The sequence below is a fragment of the Tyto alba genome, unplaced genomic scaffold, assembly GCF_018691265.1.
Source record: "Tyto alba isolate M040663 unplaced genomic scaffold, T.alba_DEE_v4.0 Super-Scaffold_22, whole genome shotgun sequence".
Classification (NCBI taxonomy): Eukaryota; Metazoa; Chordata; class Aves; order Strigiformes; family Tytonidae; genus Tyto; species Tyto alba.
The window spans coordinates 26,251,659-26,272,016 of record NW_024881296.1 but is presented as its reverse complement, the minus strand read 5'-3'; the positions used below and the strand labels follow the sequence as shown (position 1 = coordinate 26,272,016).

The following is a 20,358-nucleotide window of genomic DNA, read 5'->3' as shown; positions in this document are numbered from 1 at the left end:
TGCAGCTGTACAACAGAGTCAGCTCTCACCCCATCAGCTCTTTCAGCAAGATCTGGTTCAACTCTGAGACAGATTAGAAACTTTTATATGGGTAGCCTTACATGAGTTTTTGCAGCAACAAGCTTATAACAAGCTTATAACTTATGCAAGCTTTGCATAAGTTATGAAAAGAGAGAGCAGTAAACTCTACTGGAAAATTTATTCTGGACAGGATGGCAATTGGTAACTACAGCTTCACCCTCCATTCCCTGCTGCTTTAATCCCAGCTCTGCACTGACGGCATAACTTGAAAATGCCCTCGTGGGAATACTGACAAAGACCTGTGCACTGTCATGGCACTGGGATGACTCACAAAAAATATTTTAAATCCTTCTTTTAAGCAGCCCAGCTAGGATTTTGAGAAGTGCATTGACTATTTATGCACAAGGGCCTTCAGGAAAAGAAAAAGTATCTTTTAAAGCTGAGATTTTCAACACTACTTAGGCTTTGTTTAGACTGGTAAAGTGTGTGCAAGAACAGTAGATCTAGATAGCAAACAGCTGGTACCAAGCAACAAATGTCAGATACCCATGTTTCATCACCTGAGTGCTATTTTGGACTAGAACTTGTTTGTTCCCATGGGCTGGATGATCATTAGTGATGAGAGTATATTAGGTGTGTTCCTGCAGGGCTTCCTTCAGTTTGGTTTGTTCTGGTAGTAATGTGGGTTCTGCACTCTGACATTGCTCTGAGCTGTATGAAGCCTTGCCACAGACCCTCTCTGAAAATGCCACTCAGAACTTTACCTCTTTGAATGTTCAGTCACTCCATAACACTTAGCATCCTTCTTAGCTGTGTATTGATCAGTTAGTAGTAGCAAGTATAAAGCATGTAGACACTCTAAAACAAAGATGGCATAGACTTAAACAAATCAGAGAAATGAGCTTTCGCTGAGTTCTAGAAAATCTGCACATTGCACGCAACATTTTTCTTTTGAGATGTAATCACTAAAAAATGTAATTTTAGCAGATAAACTTTTGACCTTAACAGCAAACAGAACCCCAAAAACTAAATTCTCATCGTGTATCTCTGCCAAAGTGAGAAAACAAAGTAGATCTAAATGAGGTAAAGATCTGGCACTTGATACTTGAATATTTTTTATCTGAAACTAGAATTTATGCATTGCAATGGATCCGTAATTGGCTCAGAAAATGCCTACCAGTCTTAATGAACAATGCTTATACACACAGCACAGCTAAAATCATCAAAATCCATTAGAGTAAGACATACGCCTGTATCAATATACAGTTAAAAATATATATTTTGCAGATCAGAAAATCTATGCTTTTTAAAGCAATGTTAGATGAGCTACTCAAATATTCAAACCATTATTTTGCTTTCTTGTATGTTAAACATATATTAGCATGTCCTTTAAAGTACAATATGAAACCGGTCAGTGTTCTCAATAAAACATACTCTTCACTTCTATATAAAAGTAAGACTAGGTGTGAAACAACCTCAGATTGGCCAGACTTTAACAGACCCTCTGTTCTGAGGACTCAGACAGTCTAAGCATATGAGAGCCAAAAGTGAGTTACAAACTGCAAAGTTCAAATATGTTCCACAGTCAAAAATCACACCTATTAAATCATAATGACATCTCTTGTTTCAAGTTGTGCCCATTCATTTGTGTCATGCTCGTCACTGTGTTCCTGGTATTGCTTTTCAGGGAAGCCATTTGAATGGCAGAAGAGTTGCGCAAGTAGCTGGCAGATCTCTCTTGCTGAGCTTTCCTCCTGCAGCGAAGCTGGTTGTTGAAATGTCTTCTAAAACTCTCACTGAGAAAATACAGTGCAAATGGGTTGACACAAGAGTTGCAGAAGCTTAACACTCGGGCCACTAAGGTAAGAACCATATGTCCTGTCGACGGATCAATCTCATTGTGCTTAAAAGATCGGTACATGTATAGCACGTGGTTAGGAAACCAGCAGATAGCAAAGAAGCCAACAAAAACTAGAACAATTTTTGCCAGTCGTTTACGAGTTTCCATCTAAAAAGATGAAGAGAACCCAAATGAACAACAACGAATAGAACTACTCCACATAACATTTAATTAAAACATGTAGCATTTCACTTTATATCAGCTTTAACAACTATCATAAGAAAGGCCAGTAAAAATGCTTCCTTCAGGCGCTGAATTACTTTTCCAATCCCATTTACTTTCCTTTCCCACCTTCAGTTTACTTCCAGCAAAACATCCTAGCTGTTTGCAGTTACAGAAGGTTGCTCTTTTTATGTGATATACACAGCAAGAGTGATTCATGACCCAAGTAAACATTGGCTTTTAGGCTGAAAGCATGCGCCAAAGGATGTCATGAAACATAACCTTTTCTGATGAGATCTCAGCGCTTGGCTTGAAACTTAGCTTTCATTAGAAAGCTATTTAGAAACCGTTGGCTTTGAAATCCAGAGACATTGTGAGTGAAATATAGAGACATTGCTAGGGTGTTAGCTATACAATTGTACCTACATCCCATTCTTTCGCCCGAAATGCCTCAGCTTGCACCTCCCTCCTAGACAAACTGCTAAATCTGCATTTCACGGTATGAAGCATCTTAATTCCAGGGTAAAATGAAAGGTTCAGTTAATCTTCAATAATGACATGAAAGAAATGTACCTAAATTGTGGTGCTAATGGATTACAATGTAGATATCAAGAGTGGCTGAAAAGTTGACAGGAAATAAGCCTACACATTGGTTCCAAACTGAGGGAGGGAGAGAAACCAGCCAGGTAGAAGGCACCAAAAGGAGGAAGAAAGTTTTTACATATCCCTCCCAAAAGATTTATTATGTGTATCAGGCACCAAAGTTTTGCAAAGGCATGAAAATTTTATGGCTTTGCTGAATCTTCTGAAAAAAAATAAAGTGAATTTATTCTAATAAGGTTTCAAAATCTGTGAAACAAATCTGTAAGTACTCTTCTTGGCTCTATCTAAACCAAAACCAGTGGGGAATTCACAAAAGACGGCAAAACTCTAACATTCCAATTTGGTAGGATTTGCACTGAGATTGCAAAGGCATACTAAGAGGTGCAGAAGTATAGTGTGAATATTACACTTTTGTGCTATAGCCTAAAGAAAAGTGAGTTGATAACAATAGTCTGAATTTATTCTTCCTGCTGGGAGATATGTAAGTACACTGGAAGTTTCTATTCTTCTAGCCTCATAGATTAACAAAAAGAAAAAAAAAACTAACTAGAATGAAAAAAATATGTTCTTACTTTGAAAATACATGTGGATTCAGAAATGTGATACAAATTAAATATTGTTTCCATCCTGAGGGTTCAGCCAAAAGGCTCTCTATATTTCACAGGAAAATAAAATAATACATGAAGTGCTAATATGTATGCATTTTTTACAAGAAACAGGCTGGAGTAGAAATGAAATGCTGAGCAAAAAGGACATGAGGGAATGTGGTCTTTGTTTTTAAAAGAAATATGTACATGCTATATAGGCAAGAAGATTTTGGTGAGTATAAAAGTATTTTCTAAAGTACTGGCAGATAATTGAGCACAAGCATTTTTCTCTATCAATACTAATGCTTTTGTAAAGTGATTGAGGCACTTTCACTGAAAAAGTTGTTGTTTGTATACATAAATGTTCCTGCTAATGAACATCCTGTTGCTATCTTATTGCTTCCTGTGCCTTACAGAGAAGCTGGCTTTGTCCAGCATGTTAAAATGCTTTGTCTCAAAGGTATACAGAACCTATACTGGAAGTTTTATAGCATCTATAGTAGAAAAGATATTAGAAAAGTATAAGTTCAGGATTGTATCCAGGAAAGATCTACTGAGAAAGCCAGAGAACAATCAGTTCATGTTCTGCGTTCATATTTTCAGCGCTTCTTAGTCTGAGAAGAACCTTAGATCCCCTATGAAAATTTTTCCCTGCCTATGTCAAGTTTTTTAATTTCCAAGCCCAAATGAAACAGGGAAAATTCTTAAAAAGTTCAGGTAAGATTTCTTCCCAAAATGGCTGCCTATAGAGACATGTGAAGCCACTAGCACTAACTACAAAAACATTGTTCCTCAGTAAGAATACAAGTAATGGCTACAGTAACAATACATACAGCTACACCAATCCCACTTCTTATCAGGAATATGCATTGATGGCATTGAATTTATGTTTTTCCTTGCTCATATTCATTTACATAGTGGGCTTCAATCTGAGTAATTGTGTAAACAAGGAGGTTTTTCAGGTTATCCTTGGCTTAGTTGATGCAGGTGGAAACTGAATTAATCGTCTGCAAAATCCAACAAATTGGGTGTTATAGTTCCTGCACTTTCATTTATAAGCGTATGCAGCACACAAATCTTTCATCAGGATGTAAAAAGCAATTTGCTTACCTGTCTTTTGCAATGCTCACTGTATTCTCCAGGGATGTTGTGAGCACTTTTTATTAAACTCTTTGCAATATGATAGTAGTAGATACTAATAATGGCAAGAGGGATAAGGAAATACACAAGGAAAATCAGCACAGAATGGATTTTTGGGTGCATGTCGTCCGTCATGGGGTATGGTATGCATGCAGTGAAAGTGGCATTATCCGTGTCATTGATGTGGGCCAGTTCGGAGAACACTGCTTCAGGAACTGCTAGGAGCATGGAGATTACCCAGATGGCAATGGCTTTCAGACAGGTCCATATCACTGCACTGGAGGTCTGGATGTCCATGGGATTTACAATTGCTTTGTATCTGAAATAGATCAAAATGCAGATGCAAATTAAAGGTTATCTCTTCAAATTACAGATGTGATGCATAAGGCCACTTCATACCTTTGATTAAAATAATGTCATATTTGGTTCTTATTTGAAATGTCAAGGAGTTTATAATCTTTCTTAAATTTGCATTCTCTACATCTCTAGTTTCATCTGTATATATACCCATCAGAGGTGGCAAAAGGAACCCTGAATACAACCTGTGGCTGTAGGTGCCCATTCTGTGCCAAACTAGTGAAAGCGCAGAAGCAGCCATGACTCAACTCTCTTTCTCCAAATCCCCCCAGCAAATCCCCAAATGCACATCCTACCTCCGCACTCCCACCTCACTCTCGTACCAGCACGCACACGTCAGAGTTTGCTTCCTTCCTCGGCTCCCGCAGCCCAGAACTCCCTCCTGCCCACCACCACGGCTTTCCCACTCTCAGACTCCACCAGCCCCACCAAGAGCACAGGGAAATAACCAACATTAGCCACCTCTTGCCAGAGCAGCAACGACCGCTGCTATGGTGGCTCTTGCCTTTCCACCCCAACACTTTTCTACACACAGATATGCTGTCCTGACTGTAATGCCTGGAACATATGCATCTTCACAAAGTCAGGTGGGAATGGCTCCCAAAGGCCTGTGCAGAAGTATTAAACTCTTAAATAAAGTAAACATTTACACATCAATAGTTGGAAGCTGCTGCTCTATATCTCATTTTGGGAAACTGTCTCATAATATATGATTACATATAAACCTTTACAGAATTGATAATTTCACAAACATTACAATGAAAACAGGAAAAAATGCAGAGAATAGAAATATCACAGTACAGCCAAAGTAAAATAAATTACTAGAAGTAGACTCTGGTCAGGAATTTTTTTATTTTTAAAAAATGGTGTAGGAGGTGATACAGAGTGAAACTTTCCACAAGAAAAGGTCAGTTTTAAAAGACAAAATATACTTTGAGAAAAATATTTCAAGGATACCTTAATGTTTAGTTTAGATTTTTAATTTATTTTGAACACTCATTTTTTTCAAAATGTAAGTTAATTATGTTTTAATGTTTTTATTAAAAACTGAACATTAAACAAACATTTCAGTTTGCTTAAGCTGTGGTCATTTGTATGGTTGCTTTTTTTTTTTTACCACTTTGATTTTTTTTTTTTCTAGTTTTGTTTGATTTGGGATGAGAGGGGTTTTTTTCTGAAATTGCGCAAGTTTTGAGAACTGGAAAAATTATTTCTCTTTATTGAAATAAAAGTTTAACAGGAAGAAGGCAGTCAGGAGAGATTCATACTCTGGGTACATAACCTTATTCATCTTAAGGTCTTTCTAGCCAGTGGAGATGTACTTTCAAGGGGTGATTCACATTTTAGGTGTATTAAATCACTGTCTGAGGTGTTTATTTTTCTCTATTAGCTATATAATGAGCTTAGAGTGAGAAGAACTGAAACTTAGATGTCTCTACTTGATGATAAAAATCCTTATCCATTCAGGTAGATACACATACATGCATATACAAATATCACAGAATCATAGAATGATTCACTCAATATTCTCCTCAATAAAAAAATGTATGGTTATGAACAGGTGTCTAAACACATACCAAGGGTTAGGTTATGGCTAAATATAACGTAGTTGCTGAAGGGAATGCTGAGAAATAGAATTGTGATCCCAGATACCCTTTATGGCTGATTTTCAGGTCCTGACAGGTACTTCATAGACACTCAACACCTTGAGCATACGTTTGAGGAACTGCAGATAAAACCTATACTCCCGTGCAACAACTTGTGAGTTTGCTGGCAACCAACAGTGCAACTGGCTATGCAATGAAAATGTCTGGAGCAGAGTACTGTCTTGGTACCCTAGCAAACTTTTTCTTCAGAGAATATTTGAGTCAAAATGTGCCTTGGAGTCCTCTTTCTCAGGACTGTGATAATTTGTCTTATCACTAAATAATTAAAAATAATGTCTATTTATGTTCATAGCCTCTCTTAATTCAGAGAGAGGATTTTTACTGTCTTCACCCATATCATGGAATAGAAAATAAAATTTGGTAAACTCTGTTAATTTATGTTTACCATTTCTTCTAACACACAATGAGAAACTCCCTGGACACCAAGGTGTAAAAAAATCCTTTATATTGCTATAGGAAGGATAGAAGCCTCTGTACAAAGCATGAATGCTCCCCAGCACAAACTGTGACCTTATTATTCAATAATCTGCTTCCTATTGCTGTCTGCCTTGATTTCATTACATAAAGACAGACCTTCTATTTCATTTCATTCAGCTAAGGTGACGTCAAGTTCTTACATCTGCTCATTACTTTAAAACTTTACATTCCTGGGGAAGAGCTGATTTGGGGACTTTGGGGAGAAGGGGAAGACATTGGATAAAAATCATGTTTTGTACTGCAGATTTTTCTTTTCCTCTCTTTTCCCATTGCAGTGCTTCTGTTTTGACCACAGCCCTATGACCCAAGATAATGACCATGTCACAATTATTTGTTTTAGCAGCAGCTGGTCCGATCAATATCTAAATGGGAGACCTTTTCAGAAGCCTTTACATTACAGAAGATGTAGCATATATTTGTGCCTTGACATATACTGTTGTTCCAGCAAACAGCATGCTTTCCCCTGAGCTATGACAAACTCCAAGTTGGAAGGCATTGGAGCAGAGTGTCCTTTTTCACAAAAACAGCTGGGTTCAGCCCAAAAAACTTTTTTTTTTAATCCTAACAAAATTCTATTTGCTATTTCAGCTGACTACAAGATGACACTTGTCTTCCTAGGACTCCGCCCTGCACAGTACTTGGTGTCAATAGATAGTAAAAGGCACTAAGTGCTTTAAAAAATCTGTCACCTTGTTTATATCTCTGAAAAGATGTAGAGTAGAAAGTGAGAGGTTACATATAAAATCAAATGCAAATTGAGTGAAATTAGAAGTGTTCCCAAAATGAACACCCAACCTCTTCCTTTGTACAAAACCAGTGTAAGGCTAAAACATACCGTTCAAATTTAAACAACATGGGTAAATCAGAGTAAGGGTGAAAATTATTTAGTCAAATTAGTAAACAAAATCCATCTTTTCCTTTATTTCACTGATGAAAAAAATAAAATTATAGGTTACCATGAAGTTCAGGAAATAATTATAAATATGCATTTGGTTTTAATTAAAAGTCTTCATGCAAATTCTGTCTTCCTACATCCTGTATCATTATCACTGCCAACAAAGGCACCCCAACTCAGGAAGTACTTTTATAAGTTTCCTTTCTTTAGAGCTGTGGGATCTGCTGACAGACACAAGCACAAACTTGGCCATTCTGCAGATTGGTTTTATGTGTATAGTGTATTTTCATTTAAAGCAATCTCCTCCCTTCTAAACAACCCAAAAAAAAAGAAAAAATTAGTATCTTCTTCCTTCAGAGTTACAAGTTGCTGCTTTCTAAACTCCAGCACAATTTATCTACTTCTCCCCATCTTTGTTTTCAGAGGCCTTCGTAAAGATATTTCTCAGCTCCAAATTAGAATTGAAAGATCTGTTCCTGTCTCTGCTGTGTTCACAATTCTATTCCCCTTCCACACACTTGATATCAAAAGAAGCTGCTCCCTGATTAGTCCTAAATTGTCCCTCTATTGCAGTGCTGCCTCTTTTTCTAGAGTACTTTGTTGTGATGACCTTCAAAAACGAATTAAAAAGAAAAGACAAAAGAACTAAACAATACTTAGGCAGCCACTGGACTATGATTACATTCCCAATATGAGACCACCACATCCAAACAAAATATGCAGTTCACACTTATGTGGGTAATGGCCCCTGGGCTTGTGTTTAATCCTGAATCATGTCTCGAAATTGTTTAGGAGAATATTGATTGACACAGGTCAAAACTACACCATGGACTGTTCTGATAACAGTTTGACAAGTTGTTGACTTCCAGTGTTCAGGGCTATGTTTTGGAACTGTTGAATATGTTTTTGTGTAGATATATACAAAAATATATACACGCATACATATGTGCATATGAACATATGCCCATAGAAAAAAAACACATGCTTTTAGATGCCTGGTCATACAGACGCCACCCAGAAGCCTTGCAAAATGACTGGCCTACCCCAGATCTCTGTGACCCTTCTTTCTTGACTTTTAAATTAAGCAAGTAGCTGTATTTCCCCTGCTGTGCATGCTGGGAGCTCCCCTGACCAGAACTATTCAGTTTACATCTAAGTTGCAGCAGGATCCTGAAATTAAACACAGCAAAGCTGAGGAGTCTGATCTCAAAGTTGTGTTTAAATAATGGCTGAAGCACACCAAACTCATTAGCCTTCACAAAACAGCCATGGCAAAAACAGCTCTGGTACCTGCCTCTCCAAGAACAAAATGGAGCATTCATTCAGCCAGAGTGTCTGGGAGTCATTGCCTAAACCTGCTAGACAGTAACTCAAAATTAGCATTTCATCACTGAGGAGAGAACCTTCCTTAGCAGGCTGCGTCACACAAACCCCTGGATATAGCATTTCCCACTGGGAAGTACAAGGCAGTTTAGCATGTGTATTCTCTTGGCTTTTATTGCCTTCTGGAGCATTTACCTCATTCCAACCCTAATTTGGAATTCTGGATTTTGGATTCTACTTGGGAGGAGTGGATAGGAAGAGGGGAACGTCAACACCTCAGTTAGAGGTTAGGCATTGCAATATGTAGCCTAGACAAGCTTATGTACTGTTTGGCTCTGTCCCCCTCTAGTGCTCTCCATTTATCCATATTACTTCTTCCTCACTATAATCCACTGTTCTAAAATAAAAAATCTTAGAAAACCAAACCCAACCTTGTCTTATGCTTTCAGAGTTTATATTCTGAATCTTGAAGGACCAAAGATGTTTGAGGAAAGAGAAACATTTCCCCAAATGGGCTTGATCCAAATCCCATTGATACCCCTGCCTTTAGATTGATGAGACAGAGATGCATGCTTATCTGCATATCCACCATATGCTTACTGCATGTCTCCCAGCAATGGTATCCATACATACTTCAATGAAGAAAATCTCATAAAATCATCACTGCTGGAGCAGAAGGTCCATAAAAATGTCAATTACAGAAACTAAAGTGCCTGGAAGCAGAAATCCCAAGTGTAAAATATGTTCGGTTCAAGTTTACCTTTATAAAATTGTTGCAGTTACAAAACAATTCCTCCATTTCCTTGATGAATTCAGTAATAGCCCATGCCACAGCAGATAACATAACTACTGAGAACATGGTCAGATGATTTTCAGAAATGTCACAAGCCAGGAAGAATTAAATAACCAAACTTCTACTAATGTATCTGGAACAGACTTAGATTTTACCATTTGAGAATCTAGACCCCAATTTCTAAATTCAAAAAGCTGCAACTTCATTTATTTGCTCCAGTAATATCCCCTAGAAGGCTCCACTCTGTCACTTTTAAACTTGTTTCCAGTTCAATTTAATTTACAACTTCTGTTCTTAGTTTGCATTGAAATCAGTATAGATGAAAAAAAAACAAGTACACACCACATTAAAAAATGGAATGGTAAAAAATCACAGAGGAAATAGTTAGTATAACAATCCTTAAAGTACAATCAAACAAACTTGGAGCCGAAGCACAAACAGGACATTATGTTAAAAAAATACTGTGAAAAGTAGTTGGAAAAAAATGAAACAGTATTTGGGATAGTCATGTGAAGACAAAACTGAATCATATGACATAGAATGAAAACATATCAGAATAATCCGTTTCTCTCACATTCATACATACACCACAATGTTATTTGTACATATGCTCATACAAAGCTGGAAATATACAATTAAATCTACATGCAGCAGATGTAATTACGCCAAGGTTCATATGGATTATTTGTCCTTTTTTTATTTTCTCTCACAGGTTGTGTCAAGTTAATTCCAAAACACACTTCTCTTCAATGGACACCAAAGTAGTTTTCCTCTTACATTCCACAACTGTCATGAACTTGTAAGAATTTGCTTGCTATTTGTAATCACGCCGTCAAATTGGGTTGAACCTCAGCATGGATTTAGAAGTTACTAGTGGAGGTATGTGTTTAGACCTAGGGATTGTGACTGCATATGCCTTGTTTCATTAGTACATATAAAAGCACACAAAAAGTATTTAGCAGCAGGAATATATAGTCTGGAAGAATGGTTCTGCAGCAAAACCCATGAGAAATACACAAGTTCCTCTGTAATTGAACTATTTAAAATGAGGATTCAATGAATCCCTTTTGGAAAGGATATTTGAGAGTTCCATCACTTTGCACATATATGAAAGATATTTGTTATTTATTATCTAAAAAATGTATCATCACAGAAAACATGTGAAATCTTTTCCCTAGAGAAAGTATTGGTAAAGTATATTTGATCTTTGATCATTTTGATCGTTTGATCGTTTCTGATGACCTGCTAAATGCAGTCTTCAAGATTCCAACAGTCTAATTCGGATAAACCCATTTCGATGTAATATATAAAGGAATTGTGTACCGTGTTATGGGGAGAGACAAATAAAATATTTGTATAGAGATGTATGTTCAGGCCTGCTTGGTAAGAATTCAGCTGGATTTGCTGTTTAGTAGCTATTTTGTCTCTCACAGGCACAGGCTTTTACTGAACTGATCAAAGAAATGGGAAACAGGAGGAATGTTTTTTTAACAGTTTCTCAGGTTTTAGGTTGTGGTCTACAAAAGGCTCTTGACCACTCACATTTGCATTAATCAAAGCAAAGTTGGCTGCTGCCAGCACAACACAGGTGTTGCATTGATCACTGACTGGGATAAACAGGCGTTTCTCACTTTGCCATCCTCAGGACTAAGCTGTTTCTGTATGAGTTGAAGATCACACACAGAACACACACACAAAGGCAGGAGTTTAACAGATGCATATATTTGTATGAAGTTTGAGAAAAATTTGCCTAGCTTTGGAGGAAAATTATACTTGCTGAGAAATAATTTCCAGTCATATAAAGATGGTCACAAGAGGAACTTCTCCAACAGCTGATTTGAATTGCCTGACTTGGATAAATTTACCATGGAATAGGTAATTCCTTAATATACTCCAGACAAACTTCCTTCTGCATTGTTGGGGAAGGAGGGGTTGCCATCCCTTTTTTCTTTCTGAAATATTTTCTATCATACTGCTTTTTGCTTTATAGAATGGTTACAAACGAACTAGAGCATTCTGGGGTGGGGACAGGTGAGGACAGGCTTCACTGTTTAACTTAACAAAATATGTGTTCCAGCAGGCTTTATTTTGTAAGTCAAGTCTGCACATAAAAATGAAAGGGTGGGCTGAAAAAAATGTGAGAGACAAAGCTTGCCCAACCTCACTTAAATTTCTTTTGCTTTGCTTGCCATTGCATAACTATAACCATACTGCTACAGCCTATAGTGAGAGAAACATCCGGACTATCATTTTGTTTAATGTACTTCAGTAAGTCATTCATTCAATATATTTATCTCAAGTGTTAGGGTTTCTAACATATATATTTATAGATTTCATACTTCTACTGGTTCCATATGATTTTGTTTTCCCATCTACTACATACAGTCAAGGCATTGTTTTTCTCTTATACAAATAATCTTTTATTTTACCTTTGATTATACTTTCTTTATTCTTTAGTTAATTATAAGTTTTCAGGATGTCATTTAACACCACTTTACTTGTAAAATCTCTTTTGTCTCTGAATATCAGCTATTAGAGCTCAAAAGGAGATCGTCCACTTTCCTGCTTCACCTGCTCCACTATGTGTAATAAGAAATTGGGATCTTAGAGGTCTCCAATCACTATATTTCAGCCTGAATCAGCACCTAACATAATAAAATAAACTTTAAATAAATTCTGAAGAAGAGTAAAAAGAAAATTTTATTAAGGGTGATTTTACTAATGAAAAATCCTAAAGTAGTTACTAGGGCACCTTTTCACACTTCTGAATATCTTCAAAGTATTTCCTGAATCCCCCCCAGAAGTAGGAGATAGTAGACACGTAAACTGAGACAGAATGGTTTTGTTATCACTTGTAGTCAGAAGTCAGCACATAGATACTAAACTTGCACAAAAAGGTTTTGAGTCTTTTTAATCCTTCTACACTTTTAAAAATACAGATTGCAATTTTCCAAATTTAAAGCAAATAAATCAATAAATAAAATGAACAAACAAAAAAAGTATCAAATAATTTAACTATGCAAATCTATAGAATACATTTTAAGCATCTCAGTCAGGCACTGTATTTAGTTATTTAAGTATGAATTTAAATTTTCAAACTCCTTTGTTATTAAGGTATAGCAAAGGGTCATGGTACTAATGAAAAATAACTGTTACCCAGTTAATCAAGTGCTTGTCTCGTCGGTGTTTTTGTGCCACACTAAGAAGACTACACTCCACTGTTCAGCTTCATTGTCTTCATTAGAGTGCAGCAGGACTGCATTTGAGCTAACACATTTAAACCCTTCACTAAAAGGAAAATTCAGTGTAGAAAAAGTAGTAGAATCAAATTTAATACTATTTTTACAGATCACATAAAATATAAGGCATAAATGACAGCCAAAGATAAAAGGAAAGACTACATGGGACAAATCTAAAGCTGTTTTAAGGGGCTTGCCGTTTACTCCTTCCGAGTCTATTCACCTTAGGTCTCTTGTGATTTTGTGGGTACAATTGCTTTTCATCAGCATACACAATAATACAGTGATGGCTAGAGGTGCACACTGTAGCACCCATTCTTAATCCGCTGCCCTCTGAGTTTTTACAGCCACCTCTCCACACCAAGGTTTATGCATCATCCAGACCTCTAGCTCTGAAAAGCGTCTTGGAAACACCTTTCCATACTTGCACTCCAGGCAAGAGTCCTTCCCAGGCACAAAACAGCAAGATGCTTCTTCTACAGTGTGGTTCCAGTGTTGATATATAAGGGAAGAGCAACAGACATCATATAAGTTGACTTGTGCAAAGCATTTGACACTATCCCGCACAACACTCTTGTCTCTAACTTGGAGAGACATGGATTTGATGGATGGACTACTTGGTGAATAAGGATTTGGATGGATGGTTACAGTCAAAGAGTTGTGGTCAACAGTTCGATGTCCAAGTGGAGAGCAGTAATGAGTGACATTCCTCAGGGGTCAGTATTGGGACTGGCACTGTTTAACATCTTTGTCAGCGACATGAACAGTGGAATTGAGCACACCCTCAGCACGTTTGCTGATGACACCAAGTTGTGTGGTACAGTTGACACGCTGAAGGGAAGGGATCCAGAATGACATCCAGAGGGACTGTGACAGGCTTGAGAGGTGGGCCTGTGCAAGCCTCATGAAGTTCACCAAAGCCAAGTGCAAGGTCCTGCACGTGGGCCGAGGCAATCCCAAGCACAAATACAGGTTGGGTGAGAAGTGGATTGAAAGCAGCCCTGCAGAGAAGGACTTCAGGGTATTAGTAGATGGAAAACTGGCTATGAGCCAGCAATGTCTGCTCACAGCCCAGAAGGCCAATCATATCCTGGGTTGCACCAGAAGTGTAGCCAGCATGTCAAGGGAGATGATTCTCTGCCTCTGCTCTGCTCTCATGAGACCCCACTTGCAGTGCTGTGTTCAGCTCTGGGTCCCCTAACATAAGAAGGAAATGGACCTGCTTGATCAGGTCCAGAGGAGGCCACAAAGATGATCAGGGGACTGGAGTACCTCTCCTGTGAGGCCAGGCTGGGAAAGTTGGGGTTGTTCAACCCGGAGAAGAGAAGGATCCGGGAAGATCTTATAGCAGCCTTTCAATACTCAAAGGGGGACTACAGGAAAGATGGGGAGTGACTCTTTACCAGGGAGTGTAGTGACAGGGTGAGGGATAATGGCTTTAAAGTGAAAGAGAAGATTTAAATTAGATATAAGGAAGAAATTCTTTCCTGTGAGGGTGATGAGACACTGGCACAGGGTGCCCAGAGAAGCCGTGGCTGCCCCCTCCCTGGAAGTGTTCAAGGCCAGGTTGGACGGGGCTTTGAGCAATCTGATCTAGGGGAAGGTGTCTGTGCCCATGACCACACTAAGTTCTGGGACTTCCTCATCAGCATCCGTTGGCCCTGCAGTCCATGCCCCTGGAGAAGCAAGCTCAACAGGAGACCCATTTTTAATTCCTTGTCCCACCGCACCTTTACGAAGTGCACCACTGGCCATCATATACCAGCTCTGTGGGTGCTTTCAGGTGTGCTGAGTGCTACTGAGGATGTTCTGCCCTATGGCCCCCTTAGTCCTCTTTTTTTTTCCTGTTGTTTTGTACATTTCTGTCCTTCCAACCCCTTCCTTTCTTCATTTGTCATCCACTGTAGTTATTTGGCTTTCTCCTTCTGTAATCCACCCTCTGTTTTTTTCTTGTTTGGTTTTTTTTTTTTAAACAGAAATATTGAGGTGTCTAGAGGTGATTTGGTTTCTCCACAGTAGAGGAAAATCAATCAAAGCAGTGGCCGTGAGGGGCAGGGGTTCTGTCCCTGTACATCTCCTGCATGGCCATGGGTGGGGACGGCTGGCTCAGCAGCTCTACTCCTGTGCTGTCTTCTGCATCCCAGAGGAGAAGGAGATTGCACCCACCTCCAACGTTAACACACTGCACCACCAGTGCCACCACTGCATTGTCTCTGCTGCCACCATCCACATCACTGCTGCTGGCCTTCCACCCCCCTCTGCCCCAAAATGTGTGGGGCCGCTGCAGGGCACCACCACCCACACCTGGCAGCCAGACCCTCAAGACTTCAGGGGTGGGAAGGGCTGTTTGATGGGACCAGCTGCTATCCCTGGGGTAGGCATGGACAACCTTGGGCAGATCTGCTGTGTGCTGCCAATTTCAGTCTGCAAATGTGCTCTAGGGAGGTCTGGGAAGCACTGTTACAAATTACATATCATGTCTGTACATACAAAACAAACAAACAAACAAATAAGAAAATAATCTCCATACTAGATAATGAAACTTCAAGATAGAAGGTACACATTTGTCACACTGAAAGAACTAGTGATGCTGAGAGGGACTTCTGTGACAAAAAGCCATATGAAATAAAGCAACTTTAGAAAAGATGTATATGTAGTGAATACTACTTTTTCTTCCTTATAGCTTCAGTCTGTAGGTAATGATCGTTCAAGAGGTCATGGCTTCTGTAGCCATTGTTCTTAAATGTATCACATACATGTAATTTGCCGTGTAGAATTTCCACATTAACAATAAGTGCTAATTACACTGTGGAAACCAAGACAACCTCCCTTGTCCCAATTCACGCAGGCACACTGTAAAGAACTCTAAATATTTCTAAATCTGTTCCTTAGTGTAATCAGTGTCTGGAGTTCTATGCAGTCCTGTGGTAATAGGGAGTAAAAAGCAGGAAGAGCTTTAATGATCCTATATTAAAATGTACTTTGAGCATTATGTGTGAAAGAAGAGGTCCCTGAGAAGACATTATATACCAGACCAAATATGTACTGAATTATAATGGAGCCTTCTTAACCATAGCACCGTTTCCAAGCTGCTAGCATCCTATGCTAGATTTGCTTTTTCTGGAGAAAACACTGCCCCCAGACAAGCTTTGCCTCCTCAGCACGTCTTAGGTGCTAGATGCTGCCACCACTCCTGATCTGACGACATAATTACTCATAACAGGTCTAGTCAAGATGACACACATTCAGATCTGGCTACAAATTAGTGTGACAAAACCCCCTCTGCCCCAGTGCCTCCCCTTTAGTTCAACACAAGTGTCATACAAAAAAGTAGACCTGAATCCAAACCAAACACCATTGAGAAACCAGCCAGCTTCACTCAGAGATGACTTAGGCCCCTAAGAGACAAGACACCGGTCTCTGAAGTCAGTGGCTGCTCTACTGGGTGAAAAATAAATAGTTTTTGTTCTCAGTAACTGAAAACGTAACTGCAGAGCTAAAAGAAACAGAGTTCTTAAATTCTTAATATAACTACTTCTGATATTTGTATATACTGTGGACCCCAAAATTCTGGAGGAATGTCTTTATTGTGAGTTTATACAATCACAGCCCACCATCTGTATCTGTCTTCTAGGATGTGTAATTCTAAATGCTTTCAGTCTAAACAGATTCAACATTATTACTTCTTGAATCCTTACTAATATTAAAAGGATATAAAATTATATGGAAAAACAAAACAATGAATGTTCCAAAACTATATAAAAAGCAAATGAATGAATCCTTAAGCATTAAACCACCAGCATTCCCTCACATTATATTTCACTAGAGAGATGATCTCCTCTGCAAATAATTTCTTCCCTTTTCAAATAAGATACAGCAATCATACTTTTAAACAGTGGAAACAAAACAGAAAGAAAACTGCAAGGTTTGCTTGGCTCTCCAGGGACAGCTTTTGATGTAGTCTTTAATTTAGGTAATCAGAGAGTTACAGGTGTTCACTTTAAGGTATATTTTGCAAGCTCTTCTTCAAAAATATAATCCGTTCTTATAAGTTACAAAGTCTTTATCCACAAGTATTTTAGGTCCTGATACAAACACCACTGACACTGATGGCTGCTGAAGAGTACCTTCAGGTGGAATCAAACAATTTACTGAATTGGCTAAAAAAAGGAAATAAAATATTATGCTCTATAAAAATAGGATACAAAATTTTAAAGAAATGTTACTGTAAGTGTGAGGATACATTACTAAACTCAAGCAATACAAAATCAATGTAATACATTGGTTCAGCTTAAAATCTGAGAAAAGAAAATGTGGTAATTCCTATGGAGAAGGAATTAAACTCTTTCATTTCTGTCTTAAAAAAAAAAAAAAAGACAAAAAAAAAAAAAAACAAAAACAAAACAAAAAAAAAAAAAACAAAAAACAAAAAAAAAAAACCACATGCTTAGATGCACAGTCCAACAGCCACCCAGTTGCTATAAATCCCTTAAGTACCTATTTGTAGTAATTGGGGGGAACAAATTGGGGTCCAGCTCTTTGTTTCTTCCTAATTTGACAAGTACTGAAGATGGAAGTGTTGCTTTCTAGTTTTTTTGGGGGGGGGAGTTCATTTTTTTTCTTCTTCTTTTTTTTTTTCCTTCTCTAAGTTTAGAAGAAGCCAAAATTAATAGTTTGAATGAAAGTTTAAAACGGATAATTACAACAGAACAGTTTGATACCTCTGAATTCCCAGAGCCTGAACTAGCTCTGGCAGTCACCTTTGGTAACCTGCTCTTCTACTGGAGCACAAACAGACATACACCCACACCCCACACACTTTCTCAGCAGAAAGAAACAAATAGATTAAAAAATATCTCTGTGCTTGACTTGATTTAAGCTGCTCACTGCCTGTTGACATACCACTGTAGTTTGGCATGGGTCATATTTAGCATCTAAAACCTTCCTCTAATGAATAAGATTTCAATACATGGGCTGTTACAGGACCATCCCAGAGGTGCAGAAGCCAGGACTAAACCCAGTTCTTGCAGCTGGCACCCTTGAAGCTGGAGGCCCGTGCGCATCCATTTCCAGAAACCCTTTAATTTAAGCTAGTACCAGACTTACCATCAGTCAGTGAGGGAAGGAGAAGCACGGGCACTTCACAAATTGAAATGAGGGGACTGCAAACCAGGGATACCTTGTCAGAGGGGTGCTTTACCTTTCATGCCAGGTCCAGCTAGCCTTAGCCCAAGCTGCAGAGAGCTGAGAAGGGGCAGCCCAGCTTTCCTACCTGTCGGCACTGAGGGCAGTGAGGGTGAAGACAGAGACACCAACAGAGGTGAGCTGGATGGCAGGGATGAGCTTGCAGCCCACCTCCCCAAAGAGCCACTCCTCAGAGAAATACCGGGAGGCATCCACGGGCACACAGGTCACTAGCAGCAGCAGGTCACCGGCAGCGAGGCTGGAGATGAAGATGTTGGGCACACTCCTCATGGCACTGTTGGAGATGAAGATCTTCATGAGGGTGACGTTGCCCAGCAAGCCCACAGTGATGATGAGCAGGTAAAGCGAAGGGATCACACAGCGGACAGTGAACATGGCTGTGCCCCGCCCCGGGGGCAGCAGGGCCGTGTCTGGCACCAGCTGGGCACTCCCGTTCCCCCCGAGGGGCATCGCTGTGAGCTCCGGCGGCAGCTCTGTCTCCATCCTCCAGCTTCGGGCAGAAGGAGGGTCTCCGTCGCAAAGTGCAGCGGGAGCCACTGGAAAGCTTCACCTCCCCGCAAGTCAACCAACTTTCTCCCCCTTCCCTCCTGTCTTTCTTCCTCCTCCCCCTTTTCCTCTGCCGAGTTTTCTCCCCCCCCACCACCACCCCCGCCCCAGAAATGCAGAGGAAGCGCTGTCCGCCGGCGCAGTGGGGGCGTGGGCTGTGGAATACAGGATCCCGTGCCGCTCCCGTTCAGGTCTTTGGACAAGTCCTCTCCCGGGTGGGCAGGAGGGCGAGACGCTGAGCCTGAGGGGCAGCGACCGCCATCGGGGGGGGGGGGGGGGGGGGGGGGCAGCGAGCCTGCCGTGCCCCCGGGGCCGCAGCGGCCGCCCCCCCGGGGCCGGGCCCGAGGCCGCCGGCGCTGTCCAGCGGCTCCGGTGCTGCTGGCCCCGCGGCCGCGGGCGGCGGAGCCGGAGCCGGGGGCCAGGCGCAGCCCAAGCCCGCTCCTCACTCCGCGGCCGCGATTTATACCTGGTGCCGGGCGGAGCCGCCCCGCCTCTCCTCCTGCGAGCGCTGGTGCCCTCGCCCCAGCCGCCGAGGCGGATCTTGCGCGGAGGAGAGGCGCGGGTCCCGGAGCCGCCGCGGGTCCCGGAGCCGCCGCAGCTCCCGCGGGGTCCCGGCCCCTGAGCGCGGTGGGGAGGGCTGGGCGGGAGGCGGCGGCGGCGAGGGCGAAGGCGGGGGCTCTCCCGCGGCCGCTGCCCCCCGCAAGCAGCCCCCCGAGGGGCGCTGCCCGCCACGTCGGGCGGAGGGCGGGATCGCCTCCGGGAAGCCCGTCTTCCAGCGTCTCAGCCGGGTGAAACCGCGGCGGTTTGAAAGGCAGGGTGATGGGGGGCGAGGAGGGGCTCGGAGGTGAAGAGATTTCATTCCTGTCACCCAGCTTTAGGTTCTGAATAGATCCCACTCGAAGACATCGAGTGCTTTTAAAGTTTTAGGGTTTGATTCTCAAAGTTGCATTTCACATTAGTCTAGACTGTGGGAATGAGGACAGGTGATGTGTTTTATCCATGACTTACTATGCAAATGGTATAATACAGTGGAGAATAAACATTGTTTGCCTCTTCAAAGCGGAGCATTTGTCCCTAGTGTTTCTTGCTTTTCAGTGAGGTAATACCTTCCTAGTGTCTGCACATGTATAGGCTTTCCAAACAGCCCCATCTGTTTCCAGCAGAAGCCATGAATATAGGTAGCAGTGCAAATACGCTGGAAGAAAGGCAGACCTACTGGACTGAAGTTTTCAAGAGAAAGAGCTCAGACAGAGGAATAACAGCACTTGCCAGTAACATGCCCTGCAGACTGAATCCCTTCCTCTTCTCAAAAGGGAGGATATATGAGCTTGTAGTGAACTTGTGCATTCATATTATTAAAACACTTCTCTTGAAGCCCTGCTGGTTATGACAGGAGTATGGAGAATGTAAATGAATGCATGGGGGCCTTTCTGAAGTGGGAGA

General features: G+C 40.7%; 1 protein-coding gene across 1 annotated transcript; it reads right to left on the bottom strand.

Annotated features, from left to right (window-relative positions):
* Nucleotides 1-325: 325 nt before the first annotated feature.
* On the bottom strand, nt 326-18,855 carry NMBR (neuromedin B receptor). The gene is made up of 3 exons (XM_009963971.3): nt 18,437-18,855; nt 4,384-4,732; nt 326-2,029 (listed from the first exon to the last, which is right to left on the bottom strand). The coding sequence occupies exons 1-3, from the start codon at nt 18,850-18,852 to the stop codon at nt 1,628-1,630; spliced, it is 1,167 nt and encodes a 388-aa protein (XP_009962273.1). The 5' UTR covers nt 18,853-18,855; the 3' UTR covers nt 326-1,627.
* Nucleotides 18,856-20,358: the final 1,503 nt, after the last annotated feature.